The 12,888-nt window shown below is 37.8% G+C and overlaps 1 protein-coding gene across 4 annotated transcripts in view; it reads right to left on the bottom strand.

Annotated features, from left to right (window-relative positions):
* Window positions 1–12,888, bottom strand: part of Odr4 (odr-4 GPCR localization factor homolog) — a 46,046-nt gene that overhangs the window by 17,819 nt on the left and 15,339 nt on the right. For all 4 annotated transcript variants that reach the window (XM_041662763.1, XM_041662764.1, XM_041662762.1 and 1 more), the window contains 3 exons: window positions 9,832–9,960; window positions 9,156–9,246; window positions 5,615–5,785 (listed from right to left, as the gene is read on the bottom strand). In XM_041662763.1, the coding sequence (XP_041518697.1) occupies window positions 5,615–5,785; window positions 9,156–9,246; window positions 9,832–9,960 (391 nt within the window). The remainder of the gene's footprint in view (window positions 1–5,614; window positions 5,786–9,155; window positions 9,247–9,831; window positions 9,961–12,888) is intronic.

Below are 12,888 nucleotides of genomic sequence, written 5' to 3'. Positions count from 1 at the left end.
GACTCAAGTCAAATCACACCATAGCTTGCATTATGCATCTAGAAGATAAGCTAAAACTACACACTCAATGTCTTCAGGTAAATAAAATAAAAGAATGAGAAATTGAATATAGCCCCAAACAAATAGGAAGGTTAGCTTAAAACCCTTAATATATGCATGAAACTTGTAGTTTTGTTACCCTATCCCCAAACAGTAAAGAACATATTTTCTATTAAAACTATACAGTTACTAAATTAGCCCTTCCAATTCAACAAATCTCAGTGAGGCAAAGCTGACGTAATTCTAGATAATAATTTTTATTCTTGGCTACCTCAGACCAGTGTTCAGCTCCTAAAACACCTGATCACTTCTATTTCACTCTTCATTCAATATCAGCTTAAAGTCAAGAAATGTCCCTGAGTCCCACACAGAGAGGGCGCATCTGCTGTGTACCCGCCAATCTGTCCACTTTTCTACTACAGACCTAATCATCTTCACCACAGTCTAGGTGTTTGTACATTCTGCTGTGCTGCAAGATTCTTGAGAAGTACTACTCTATTCTATCTTTAGAATCCTAATGTTCAATATACTATAGGCAATCAATGCATAATAATAAATTCTTAGCCTGATTATAATTTATGTCTCAAAGGGTTTTACATTGAATGGGAATACTGCCAGTGCATTACTTATTACTCATTACACAGAAAAATATGCATATCTAGAAAGTCATTGTTTCCTATCAGTGTAGTTTCTACAGTACATATTCTATATCTGAGTATCCACACCCAACTTTCAAACTCCTCTTGTGTTCCCTTTGTTATTGTAATAAATAACATTCAGGTAACCCATCTGGGATGGTAAGCATTGCTGGTCCACCTGACAGTATCTAAAACGCTAGGAGACAAGCCTCCAAGCACACATGAGGAATGACCTCAATTCGGTTACCTAGGATGGAAAGACCTACTATAAATGTGGGTGGCGCTATCCCCTGAGCTTGTATCCTGGACTGCAGGAGAAGTAGAGAGCTAGCAGAGCGTCAGAATTCATTGTTCTCTGCTTCCGGACTGCAGACACCATGTGACCAGCTCTCTCAAACTCCCACCACTGTGACTCCCTCCAGGACAGACTGCATTCCTGAACGGTGAGCACAGGAAGTCCTGGCTCCCTTTACTTGCTTGCCAGGCATTTTATCACAACCACAGAAAAGCAACCAAGACATCGTCTTCACCTTACACTGCCAGAGTAAGAAAAAGGAAACAGGAAGAAAATCAAAATGCAGTGAGGTATAAAACTACATTCCCAGATGGGACCGGTGGCTAACGCCTTTATCTCAGCACTCGGGAGGCAGAGGTGGGTGTGTCTCCAGCCTGGTCTACAAAGTGACTCCCAGGCCAGCCAGAGCTACACAGAGAAACCCTGTCTCGAAAAACCAAAAACAGAAAAGAAGCAAAAACAAAACCAAAAAAAAAAAAAAAAAACCTACAACAACAACAACAGCAACAAAAAAACAAACTCTAAATTCCCAAACTACACTTATAAAAGTTAAAGCCTACAAAAGGAGATATATGAATTACTATTTACATGCTACCTAGGACTACTCGATTTTTAAAGAGAGATTACGCACAATTTTATCATGAATATTTAAGATACTTTATATTCCTTGGATTATGATATTAATATTTAACATGATATAAGCAATGCTAAAACAAAAGATAAAATATGGCCCACGGGACAAGCACTTAATTCTGATGATAAAGTGTATTGTTTTGAAGTCTAAAAGTTATCTCATTTCTTTTTTTTTTCTTTTTTTTTTTCTCAAAACAGGGTTTCTCTGTGTAGTCACTGTGGCTGTCCTGCAACTAGCTCTGTAGACAAGGCTGGCCTTGAACTTATAGAGATCCACCTACCTGTACCTGCTGATTAAAAGCATGCGCCACCAATGCCAAGTCTAACAGTCATTTATTTGCAAAAATGAGATGTAGTCAAAATTATAGGGCTTTTAATAAAGTTGGTATTATCTACTGTATTACATGGCAATCTGTAAGACAGATGTGTACCTGAGAAGTGAAAACTAAAGGCAATAATGGGGGAGAATATGAGAACACTGAAACCGGATGTCTCTTCCCACCTTGAAGGAGTAGGAACTTAAACCAAGGTCTTATTTTTGTCATCTAGACTGGCAGGCTCAGGAGGAAGACAAGACTCAGTGGCCTTGGTGTTTGCACACCCTCACCCATGGAGGGCATGGTAAGGAGAAAAATACCAGCACCCTCGAGTCGAGACTGACCATCTGACAGGAAGGATAGATGACCACTGACTGTACTGACCCCTGTTATACAATACACTTGCTAAAGAGAAGAAGGAAGACAGAACTTTAGGAACCGAATTCACTGTCTACTCAGAGTACTGACTCTCAGGAAAGAAAATACAGTTTAAAGATAGAAAAAGAAAAGCCTTGTAGATCACGACCTACAATACGTATTGCCTATGTTTGCAATTGTTCTTACTGTTCTACCTGAGACGTCCAGGCTGGTCTGGAACTCTCTGCCTAGTTCAGGCTGGCAATTCCCTGCCTCAGCCTCCTGCGTGCTAGGACTTAGGGACTAGCACTTAAATCTTCCACCATGCCTGGGGAAAATTTTTTTTTTCTTATTGAATCACCAATCAAGTAACTGTAGACCCTAGCATTCTGATCATTATTCTTAAGTAGTCCCTAGGTACTCTGAGGATCTTACTATATTCTCTGACATCAGTCTATCTTTTAAATCAGAGTAGAGGATATTGTTTTGTTTGGTTTGGTTTGGACAACAGAAATCTTGTTTTCTCATCCTGGTGCTAGAAGCTGAATATCAGGGTATGAGTACTTTTGATTTCTTCTGAATACACCCTCCTCGGCTCGCAGAGAGCTGCTGTTTTCCTTTGTCCTCGCCGGCCCTTACTTGCTGTATACTCTTTTCTTGTACCCCTTTATATGTGTCAATGTCCTCTTGTCCTAAGGATGCTGGCACAATTTGATTAGGGCCTATGCTAATGATATCATTTAACAAAATCACCTTTTAAATATCCCCAAATACAGTCATAATCTAAAGAACTTGAAGTTAAAGCATTAATCAATATATTGGTGATGATGGGTATACAATTCTACTCATTCTGGTAATTAATTCTTACGATGATCTAGTAGATACTATTTGGTAATGGTAATAAACAAATGTAATTTGTATTATGATAAATAAAGAAATTTTATTTCTTTAAATCACTCACCTGTTGAAAGATACAAGATGTTTCCTAGCAAATACACAAATATTTTCAAGAGGTTTACAGGCCTTCTGAGTCAATTTAGACTTTAACAGTTTTAGTCATTACAGGTTAGAAATTCCTAATCTAGAAGAAGGAAAATAGGTAGAAAGGAAAACAAAACAAAACAAAAAAAATATTGTTCAGAAACTATACCAAAGAGAATAAAGCGTGTGGGACTATTTGGCTCTAAAATATTTAGAACATTAAATTTAGAAATTTGAAGCATGAATACAGCCAAGAAGCAATGTATGTGTTTTATGGATCCATATTTTTGAACAAAGTTTAGTTACAGGAAGACTGACTGCTACCAAAAATAAAGAAGAATAGAATCTGTGTACTCATCTTCTTGGGATATAGATCTATATATTAAAAGAAAAGAGATGAATTACAGAAACTCTATGGATACCCTAACATTTCCTAGATTCATTTAGGACCCAGCAATTCTCACCCTGTGGGTGCATATCAGACACCCTGCATATCAAATAGTTACAATTTATAACAGTAGCAAAACTATAGTTATGAAGTAGCAACAAAATAATGTTACGGTTGGGGTCACCACAACAAGAGGACTGTATTAAAGGTCACAGCACTAGAAAGGTTGGGGACCACTAATCTAGGTTACGGTTAACAGAATGGCTCAAGAAACATCATTAGGCACTAGAAACCAGGAAGTGAACACAACAAAATCTTCCTTCTCCCCATGAGAGTTCTGCTTTCAATGTGACACAATGTAGCCTCACAAGGGAAGAGAGTTACAGTAAGGGACTATTTGGATCAAGTGGGTCTGTAGGCATGTCTGTGACTGTCTAGACTGCCTGAGCTGATGTGGGAAGACCAGGCTGACGGTGCCCTCTCCTTGTATGGAGCCTTGAATGACAAAGTAGAGAAGGCTAGTTGACACTAAGCACACATGCAAACATTACTCTGCTCTTGCCTATGGAGGTGACAGGACCAACTCCTGTCATGATGACAAACTATAAACTATAAGCTAATATAAACTCCCCTTACTGCTAAGTTGTTTTTTGTCAGAGTATTTAATTGCAGCAACAGAGATGAAGTAAAACATCATCATTGGAAGTAAAGGGATTTTGATGAACACTAAACATTCGACATTCTCATTTTTACCAGATCATTTCTTGGGGGAAAAAAATGTCTCTCTCTCTCTGGAAAATTTACACAGACTAGGTAGCCCCAAATTCCTAGGCTCAAGAGAGCCTATCATTTCACATTTTAGCCTCTTGGGTAGCTGTAATAGCATGGAGTCCTCTGACTCCAATATACTTTCTGTTTTAAAAATTTTACTTTTTAAAAGACTTCTTTATTTTTTGCCTTCTTAAACGCCACATGGCTTTAACAAAATGAACTCTATACTCTCCCCTGATGGGGACTGGGAATTAATGAAACAGAACTGAATAAGAAGTTAGAAAAGGAATTTTTAAAATTATTATTCATATTTAATAAACATCCATATTCAAAAGCAACACAGACACTTTCTACCAAACCACAAACTTCTAAAATAAGCTGTTTTTAACTCAGTACCTACTGTTTACAAATAATTTTATTACATAATATTTAGAAACATCTATTTGGACATTTCTTTACATACACATTTTTATATCTTATACTTATTGAAAATAAAACTAAAAGGCAAATCAAATAAAACCTCCCAAAGGTCAGGTCAAATGAGCACAGGCTAGCGGAATCCCTGGGCTACACAATTGGAGAGTATCAAGTCTATGCTCTAGCCAAGCCATCTTTATATGATTTCTTCAGCTGCCCACCGTACTTTAGTGTCCCCCTTATACAACAAGGACATAAAAAAAAAATGACAAATTAAACAGGGAAAATTTTCTAAAACAGCTTAAAACAAACTTTTCTCATGTTGAAATTAATTCCTGAAAGCTACATATTTCCACACATTTAAAGCTGAGTTTGTCTCATGAAGATTCACTTGCTAGACTCAAATAACACCTGATGTGTTTGGGTAGTTTCCAAAGAAAATACTCATTGTATGTTTTTATGTGTAGAGATCTGTCATATGTGTGTGTTTGTACACACTCAGTTAATAATTTGAAGTATTGCCAGGCGGTGGTGGCACAGGCCTTTAATTCCACCACTGGGAGGCAGAGGCAGAGGCAGAGGCAGAGGCAGAGGCAGGAGTATAGAGGCAAGGCCAGACTGGAGTATAGAGTGAGTTCCAGGACAGGTTCCAAAGCTACAGAGAAACCCTGTCTCAAAAAACAAACAAACAAATTATTTGAAGTATCAAACAGAATTAGCTTTAAGAAAACAGGAAGGCATGGTGAATTTAGATGAGGTCTAAGCAGATTTTAATTACCCATGTTTACTTCCTCTGCAATTTCCAAGTCTTCTACTTGAATCTCATGATCTAACATCTCTGAAAAATGGTCTCTGATTTCTTCAGCCGATTCATCACCAAATTTATAATCACATAACCTTATAGCGGATCCAGGAATGGGAACAAAAACTCGGTGAGGAAGTTCATAATCTAAAAGGAATATTACATATCAATATTTAGATATCGGCTATTGGTATTAATAAATATTTACTTCAAAAAACATAAAAACATCTGTTTGAAATGACAATGATTTTGAACTTTCTAGTTGATGAAACTGCTTTTATTGAGTTCTTTCTTTCCTCAATTTCCCTTGCTTATTGACCTCGATAATATACCTACGAAACATACAACCCTCCTTGCCTTTAACGTAGAGATGTTGCTAATCACATGTCATCATAAGACCCAGTGTGTACTACGATGGAACACTCAGTCAATTTTGTAACTCTCCTATAGATTGCTGCCTTTCTTGTTTTAGCCTTGCAAGTATTGTGAATTAAATTGCTAACTTTTTCTTCATTTATGAATGTTTGAGGTCAATGCAAGAGCCTTCCCCGACTTTGCCGCCCCGACACTGAATAGAAGCCCATGCCACAACAACTGGCTTTGTTCTTGGGATTGAACTCAGATCCTCGTGCTTGGGAGCAAGCACTTTACTCGGCGAGCCATCTCCCCAGAAACCATGTTTCACATTTCTTTGGATACTTGCAAACTAGACTATACACCCCTAAAAAAAGTTACTAGCTACATAAATATAACTGTGGCTCTAACAAACTAACACAGAAGTAGACACTTTTGTAATTAGTAATCATGTTGTCTGCATCAGATATGATTAAAAAGTTATCAATGTAAAGATCAAGCAGAAAATTGGGGTCATTCTATTTGCAACCTACATTTCCTCTTCAAGAAACTAGGATTACTTTATATAATTACAAACAGAAGATGCTAAAGTATTCCTTATGTGTCATGGGAAATTCGGTGACATAAACTACATGATTCTTCCACTTTCAGTGTATGATCTCATTTGTGTAGAACTGGAAGAATAATTTTACTCTTTGACCACACTGCCTCCTACTGTTAGAATTACATAACTGCAGTTTGTACCACAGCATGCAAAATTAGGATGATGGTATTTTTTTGAACCAAACATACTTTAAAGTCAAAAATTTGAAAATGGTTATAATATTCATGGATAACCGACAGTAAAATCTTAAACACACATCAAATTTGGAGTCTATGTTTGCCCAATTAAAGAATGTTACAAAAACTGAGTGTCAAAGAACGAATTGCAATGCATATAAGTACTCATTAAAGAAGAAAATCAAAACAAAACATTTAGAATCAGAAATTCATCCACTAGCAGAAAAGAAGGAATGGAGACAAAAAGGTATAGTTTCAAAAGCATACTTAATATATGTTTTGAGTACAAAACTATTTTAATACAAATCACTAAGATGCAAAACATAAACTGCTTATATTTCCCCAGAGATGGAATTCAGCCATCTGGAGCCTAATCAAGTCGGCTAGAGAAATAGCTAAGAAATACAAAACATAACAGCGTATAAACAGTACCTCAGAAAATCCACCATACAGCAAACACTAATAAGTTAATATTTGAGTACACCTACGGTGACTTGAAACCTACAACACCAACGAAATCTTAAAGTCAAACTGCTGACACTGTCCACTCTGGCAAAAATAGCTCAATCAGAGGCAAATATTTAAAAAATCCTCTCTGAGAGTGGAAACAGAATGCAGCTATATAAAGAATCAAAGGTGAATAATGGAATAGAAAGTGTTATATGGGGCAGGAATGGAAGGGGGAAGAGAAGGGAATATTGGAAGGGATAACTAATACAAAAGACATATGAAAACCCAATACTGCAGATGCTTCCTAAAGTATTTACATGCTCATATATAAAAAGTTTGGGCAGGGGCTGGAGAGATGGCTCATTGGTTAAGAGCATTGCCTGCTCTTCCAAACGTCCTGAGTTCAATTCCCAGCAACTACATGGTGACTCACAACCATCTGTAAAGAGGTTTGGTGCCCTCTTCTGGCCTTCAGGCATACAGACAGACAGAATATTGTATACATAATAAATAAATAAATAAATAAATAAATATTTAAAAAAAAAAGTTTGGGCAACAGTGCCTCTACAAATAAAAAGTCTGGTGCTGAGAATGGGTTGCGTCTTTTGGAGTTAATGGCGAGGAACATTCCAGAAATCCCTAAACAATATAGGCTTTTGCCAGTGTTCTTGTTTGCTCACCACGACCTCACTGTCAGACCCTACTACTGAGAGCTAGAACATGAAGAAATCAAGCAGGTGCTCATCTGATAGCTGCATTCTTACAGGCCAGATAAGAGTACTAGAAGGTGCTTTGCATGCTACTCGATGAAAAAGAAATCACTATTGGTCTGCTGTGAACCCTGCTAGCTACAGTGACAACTGGCTTGGTAAGAAACGTTGACTAGTGCCAAAGGCACTGAAGTCATGTGGGAAACCAACCCGTTTCAGACAGGATTTCAAGCTTACTCCAGTTTGGAACTCACACCTGGCACTGTTGGCAGGGCCAAGAACCTCTAGCTGGCTAGGACACAGGCCCTAGATGACTACTCTCTATGCTGTTGAATGGGCATCACATTAAACCAACCCCTACTGACTTACTGTTATACCCATAGATTAGTGTATCTCTCAACCCTCACCAGAGAAGTCTCTTTTGTAGTAAATGGCAATTAACACAGAGACCCACAACCAGTTGTGGTACAGAGATGAGAGATTGCAGAGCGCTCAGGCCTAAGTGAGGCATCTGTATCACACACAACCCTGCCCAAGGCTCTGGGATTATTGCAGAAGAGGGGCAGAAAGACTGTAAGAGCAGAGATGGTAGATGACTATTAAGAAACAGTGCTTTCCGGACACTGCAGGGCAACTGCACAGATGAACACAGAGCAACTGTGACAGCATGCACAAGATCAGCACAAACTCAAGCCATGCAACTGCAGCACAGAGAAGGGAAGCGAGTTAAAGGGCTGTTGCAATTGAATAGCTGCTGAGAGCAAAGTCAGTCTTCTCAAAGGTGTGGCCCCTAGAGGATTATGCATGCTCCAGTGTAAGAAAAGACATCCAAAAATACGTGGGCAGCACAAACAATGCCTGGTGTATTTTAAAAAAAAAAAAAAAAAAACAAAAACGACCGGGAGGGGTGACAGAGAGAGTGAACACAGTGAAAACACATTGTAAGAGATGCTCAAAGGACTCATTTTTAAAAGGAGGAGGAAAGAATGCAGAACATTAAAACAGTCTTCCTTGGAACTGCTAAATGTTGATAGCTGTGCTAACAGAAATGTTCAAAACAATGGTGGAGGAGGGAGAACTGAAAAGATTTTACTCAGCAATAAAAGTAAAAAAATAACTTACTATTATAAAACATGCTATAGAAGATGACATACATGTTAAATCTTGATTATCTTACTGTATGAAACAGAAAAAAACACAAAAAAAAGTGCTTAGAGTCATACTTTTTTTTTCTGGAGTTTCATTCAAAAGCAGGTCCTCAAAAAGTATTTCACAGCGATCAGCAACTGTGTTCAAAATATCTCTCTTCACTGCCTATGGGAAAAAAGACACAGTAAGAAATAAAATACATCAAAGTTGAATTATTTCATTACAAAACAAATCCTCATAATTTGCTTTCGGGGACAACAATGTCCACTCAATAACTGGCATACCATTCTGCTCATTCTTCTCACACACTCAGCATAACTGTATAACTGTTACTATAACACAGATGTAGCTTAATTATACAGCTATGTAACCACATTTAAATAGTAAATTAAAGTTTGCATCTAAACAAAATTTTCCAATATTCTAAATCAGAAAATGTATTATGATATAAATGCTGGTCACCATTTTTTTTTTTGACTCTGAACACTACCTAAGAAGTCTTTGTGTGAGTACTTCTATTAAGAAATTGAACTCCCCTCAAAAGAAATTATTTCAAAGGTACTGATATAAGAGTGGAATACTTATTAAATCCATATAGACAGTCTACACATAAAAATTTTGAAAGCGATTAGAACTTCATTAATTGAAACCAAATTAATAATCATAAAATTAAGATAAAAAGAAAGCGAACTTCTAAGATTTGATATTGTGTTAAGTTGTTTCCATTTTTTCCACGCCAGCTCCTCTTACCTGCACGGCATCTTTAACCTTGGGTCTGTTGCTGTGGATGAAAGCTCGGCATTTCACATCTCCCCGGAGGTTTACAGAGCCACTACAGATCTGGACCGTGGCTGTGGATCTGTGGTCTGAACTCAGGGGCTGAAAGACAAAATTGTAGTCCATTATTAGTCCTAACAGTCCTAACATGATTCATTACAGGAAACATTTAACCAGTATGTGGGCATTTTATAGAAGAGGAAGGATTTCTTGTCTAAGCACTTGAAAATATTCTCCATAAGTGATTAAAAGAAGTTCTTCATATGTCTCTTTATAAATGACACATTTTCTGGGCATTCTTAACATAGAAAGAAAACCAACTACATCTTAATGTTTTCTCACTAACATGAATATTTAAAATACTAGTACTTAATATATCCCCTAAAAGACATTATTTGTAGGTTCTGTAGGAAAGTATTATGAAGATAAAAAGATGCAAAAAGAAGGCATGCTGCAGTAGGAGATACAAGGCATGGAATACAAGAAAGCCACAAAAGTAACAAACTAGGACACATAAACATGGTAAATTCTAACCAACGCATAGACACATTTATTGCCACGCTTTCCTCAGGTAAGACCCTAACATCATCTAGAGTGTCACCAGAAAATGCTATTATGTTTCAAAGGGATGACATGGCTGCTTTCATTTCATGCCCCATTGTCTCCAGGGTACACAGTACTCAATACTTGTTTTTCAGATGCTCCACTCATTTCAATGTTTATTATTATTTTATGCAAATAAATGTTCTGCCTAGAACATATACCTGTGTACATGTGTGTGCAATACTGAAGAAGCCAGGAGTGGGTGTCAGATCCTCTGGAACTACTTATAGATGGATGGTTGTGAACTGCCATGTGGATGCTGGGAACTAACCCTAGGTCCTCTGCGAGAACATCGAGTGCCATCAACCCACCCCAGTTCAGACAGTTTAAATCTGATTGGCTTAACTGCCAAAACAAGGACAGCATGATAACACTGAAAGTACTTCTGAAGGCCTATGATCATGATGGAAAGAAAAAAATCAGGATTAAAACATCACTATCAGTCCATCAGTCCCAGTCTCTTGAATTCAAATCTATCCTTGAAGTCATCTACCTGTGGCTCTTACAGTCTTTGCACATCCTCCTCTGTGGAGATCTGAGCCTTGTGAGGGTGTGACAAAGACACCTTATTTAAGGGCTGAGTGCTCCAAAGTCTCTTGCTCTCTCAACACTGTACAACTGCAGGTCTCTGAGTTAAATGCCATCTACTGGGAGAAGCTCTTCTAATGAGGGTATAGACATAAGTTATTAGGAGTCATTTTGTTGCTGTGCTGACTTAGCAGAATAACTGTAGTAGGTTGTCCCCTAGGGCCAATGACCTATCTAGTCTCAGGTTCCTGGCCTCATTAATGATAATAGGTATGGTTACATATCATGAAGGAAGTCTTAAAACCAATTTTCTAAAAAAGTGGCTGAACAAGTGAGCACATCTTGTAAGCAAGTCATTATTGCAGAGCATGGGATTTACAGCACAAGATTTATGATTATTTTTCTCCTCCAGTAGCATAAATAGCACAAGGCAGAAGCACATATGAATTCAAAGAGGCTGTGATCGCATGCATATAATCTGAACACACTCAGGTCGAACAAAACACCAGTATAGTCAGAGGAAGTGAGCACAAGTCCCACCTCTAGCCAAAAAGCTATTTGCAATTGATAGGTGCCGGAAGATGAAAAATCAGTTTTATTCAGTGGAACAACACTGGGTATATCAAACACACTCCACGATAGGGTCTATGCTCAGATGGCCGACACCATGAGGAGTTATTTAATTATATGTGTGGGGGTGTTTTGCTTGCATGTATGTTTGTGCACCACATGGGAGCCTGGTGCCCTTGGAGAGGGTGTTGAATTCCCTAGAACTAGAGTTACCAGATAGTTGTGAACCTCCACATTGGTGCTGGGAATTGAACTGTCTTGATCTTGATCTGCTGTAAGAGCAGTCAGTGCTCCTAACTCCTGAGCCACCTCTCCCGTCTGAGACTCCACGGATTTTGTTTATATGCTTGTTTGCTTGCAACTTTACACTTTTTTGGTTTCTTGAGAGAAGATTTCTTTGTGTAGTTCTGGCTGTCCTAGAACTCACTTTGTAGATGAGGCTGGCCTTGAACTCATAGACCTGCCTGCCTCTGCCTCCTGAGCTTTGGGACTAAATGCATGTGCCACCGTACCTGGCTATTTTAAACTTTTAGGAGAGAGAAAAATTGTGAATTTGTGAGGGAACAGATTTGGAAAGTGTTGGGGTAGGGAAAGAACATGATCAAAATACACTGCATGAAATTCTCAAAGAATACATAAAAAACAAATTTAAAAAAATAGCACCAGTAACATCAAAAACCAGTTCTAAAAATGTAATTTATGTTGGGCGGTGGTGGCACACGCCTTTAATCCCAGCGTTTTGGAGACAGGGGCAGGCAGATCTCAGTGAGTTTGTGGCTGGCCTGGTCTATAGAACGAGTTCCACAACAGTCAGGGCTAAACAGAGAAACCCCATCTCGAATCCCACACCCCTAAAAGGTAAGTCCACTAAAAATACAAGACAAAAAAAAAATGTACTGCTAAGTACTATGAAAAAACACTGGAAACTAGGGTGAGAAGCTTAAATCCAATGCCAAACTTAGCAATGCTTTATAGTTAAACACAGAGAAAAATGGGAAAGCATCTTTATGAACCAAATTACCTCCACTCCCTCTTAGTTAAAAAACTGAAAATTCTGGTACTATTTCTGAGTTTCAAACTCTAGAATAATATTGAAATGAAATTTCTTATACTTCCTATAATCATGGTCTGTTCTTTGGGATAGCATGAGGCAATATTAAAATGGACAGCATTTAGAAGTAATTAGTAGTTTTAATTTAAGTGATTTTTTATTTGATTGGTTTCTTCAATAGACCCCATTTTAAAAAATATTGAATTTCCATATAGATGTATAATTTTAAAATATAAAGAAAAAAATGAAACTTGCTAATTAATACTCTGGAGAATTTT

The sequence above is a fragment of the Microtus oregoni genome, unplaced genomic scaffold (genome assembly GCF_018167655.1).
Source record: "Microtus oregoni isolate MIOR12 unplaced genomic scaffold, Mior012 000013F_ref0000133, whole genome shotgun sequence".
NCBI classification, from domain to species: Eukaryota; Metazoa; Chordata; class Mammalia; order Rodentia; family Cricetidae; genus Microtus; species Microtus oregoni.
Note: the sequence above shows the minus strand (reverse complement) of the source record. Positions and strands in the feature narration are given on the sequence as shown.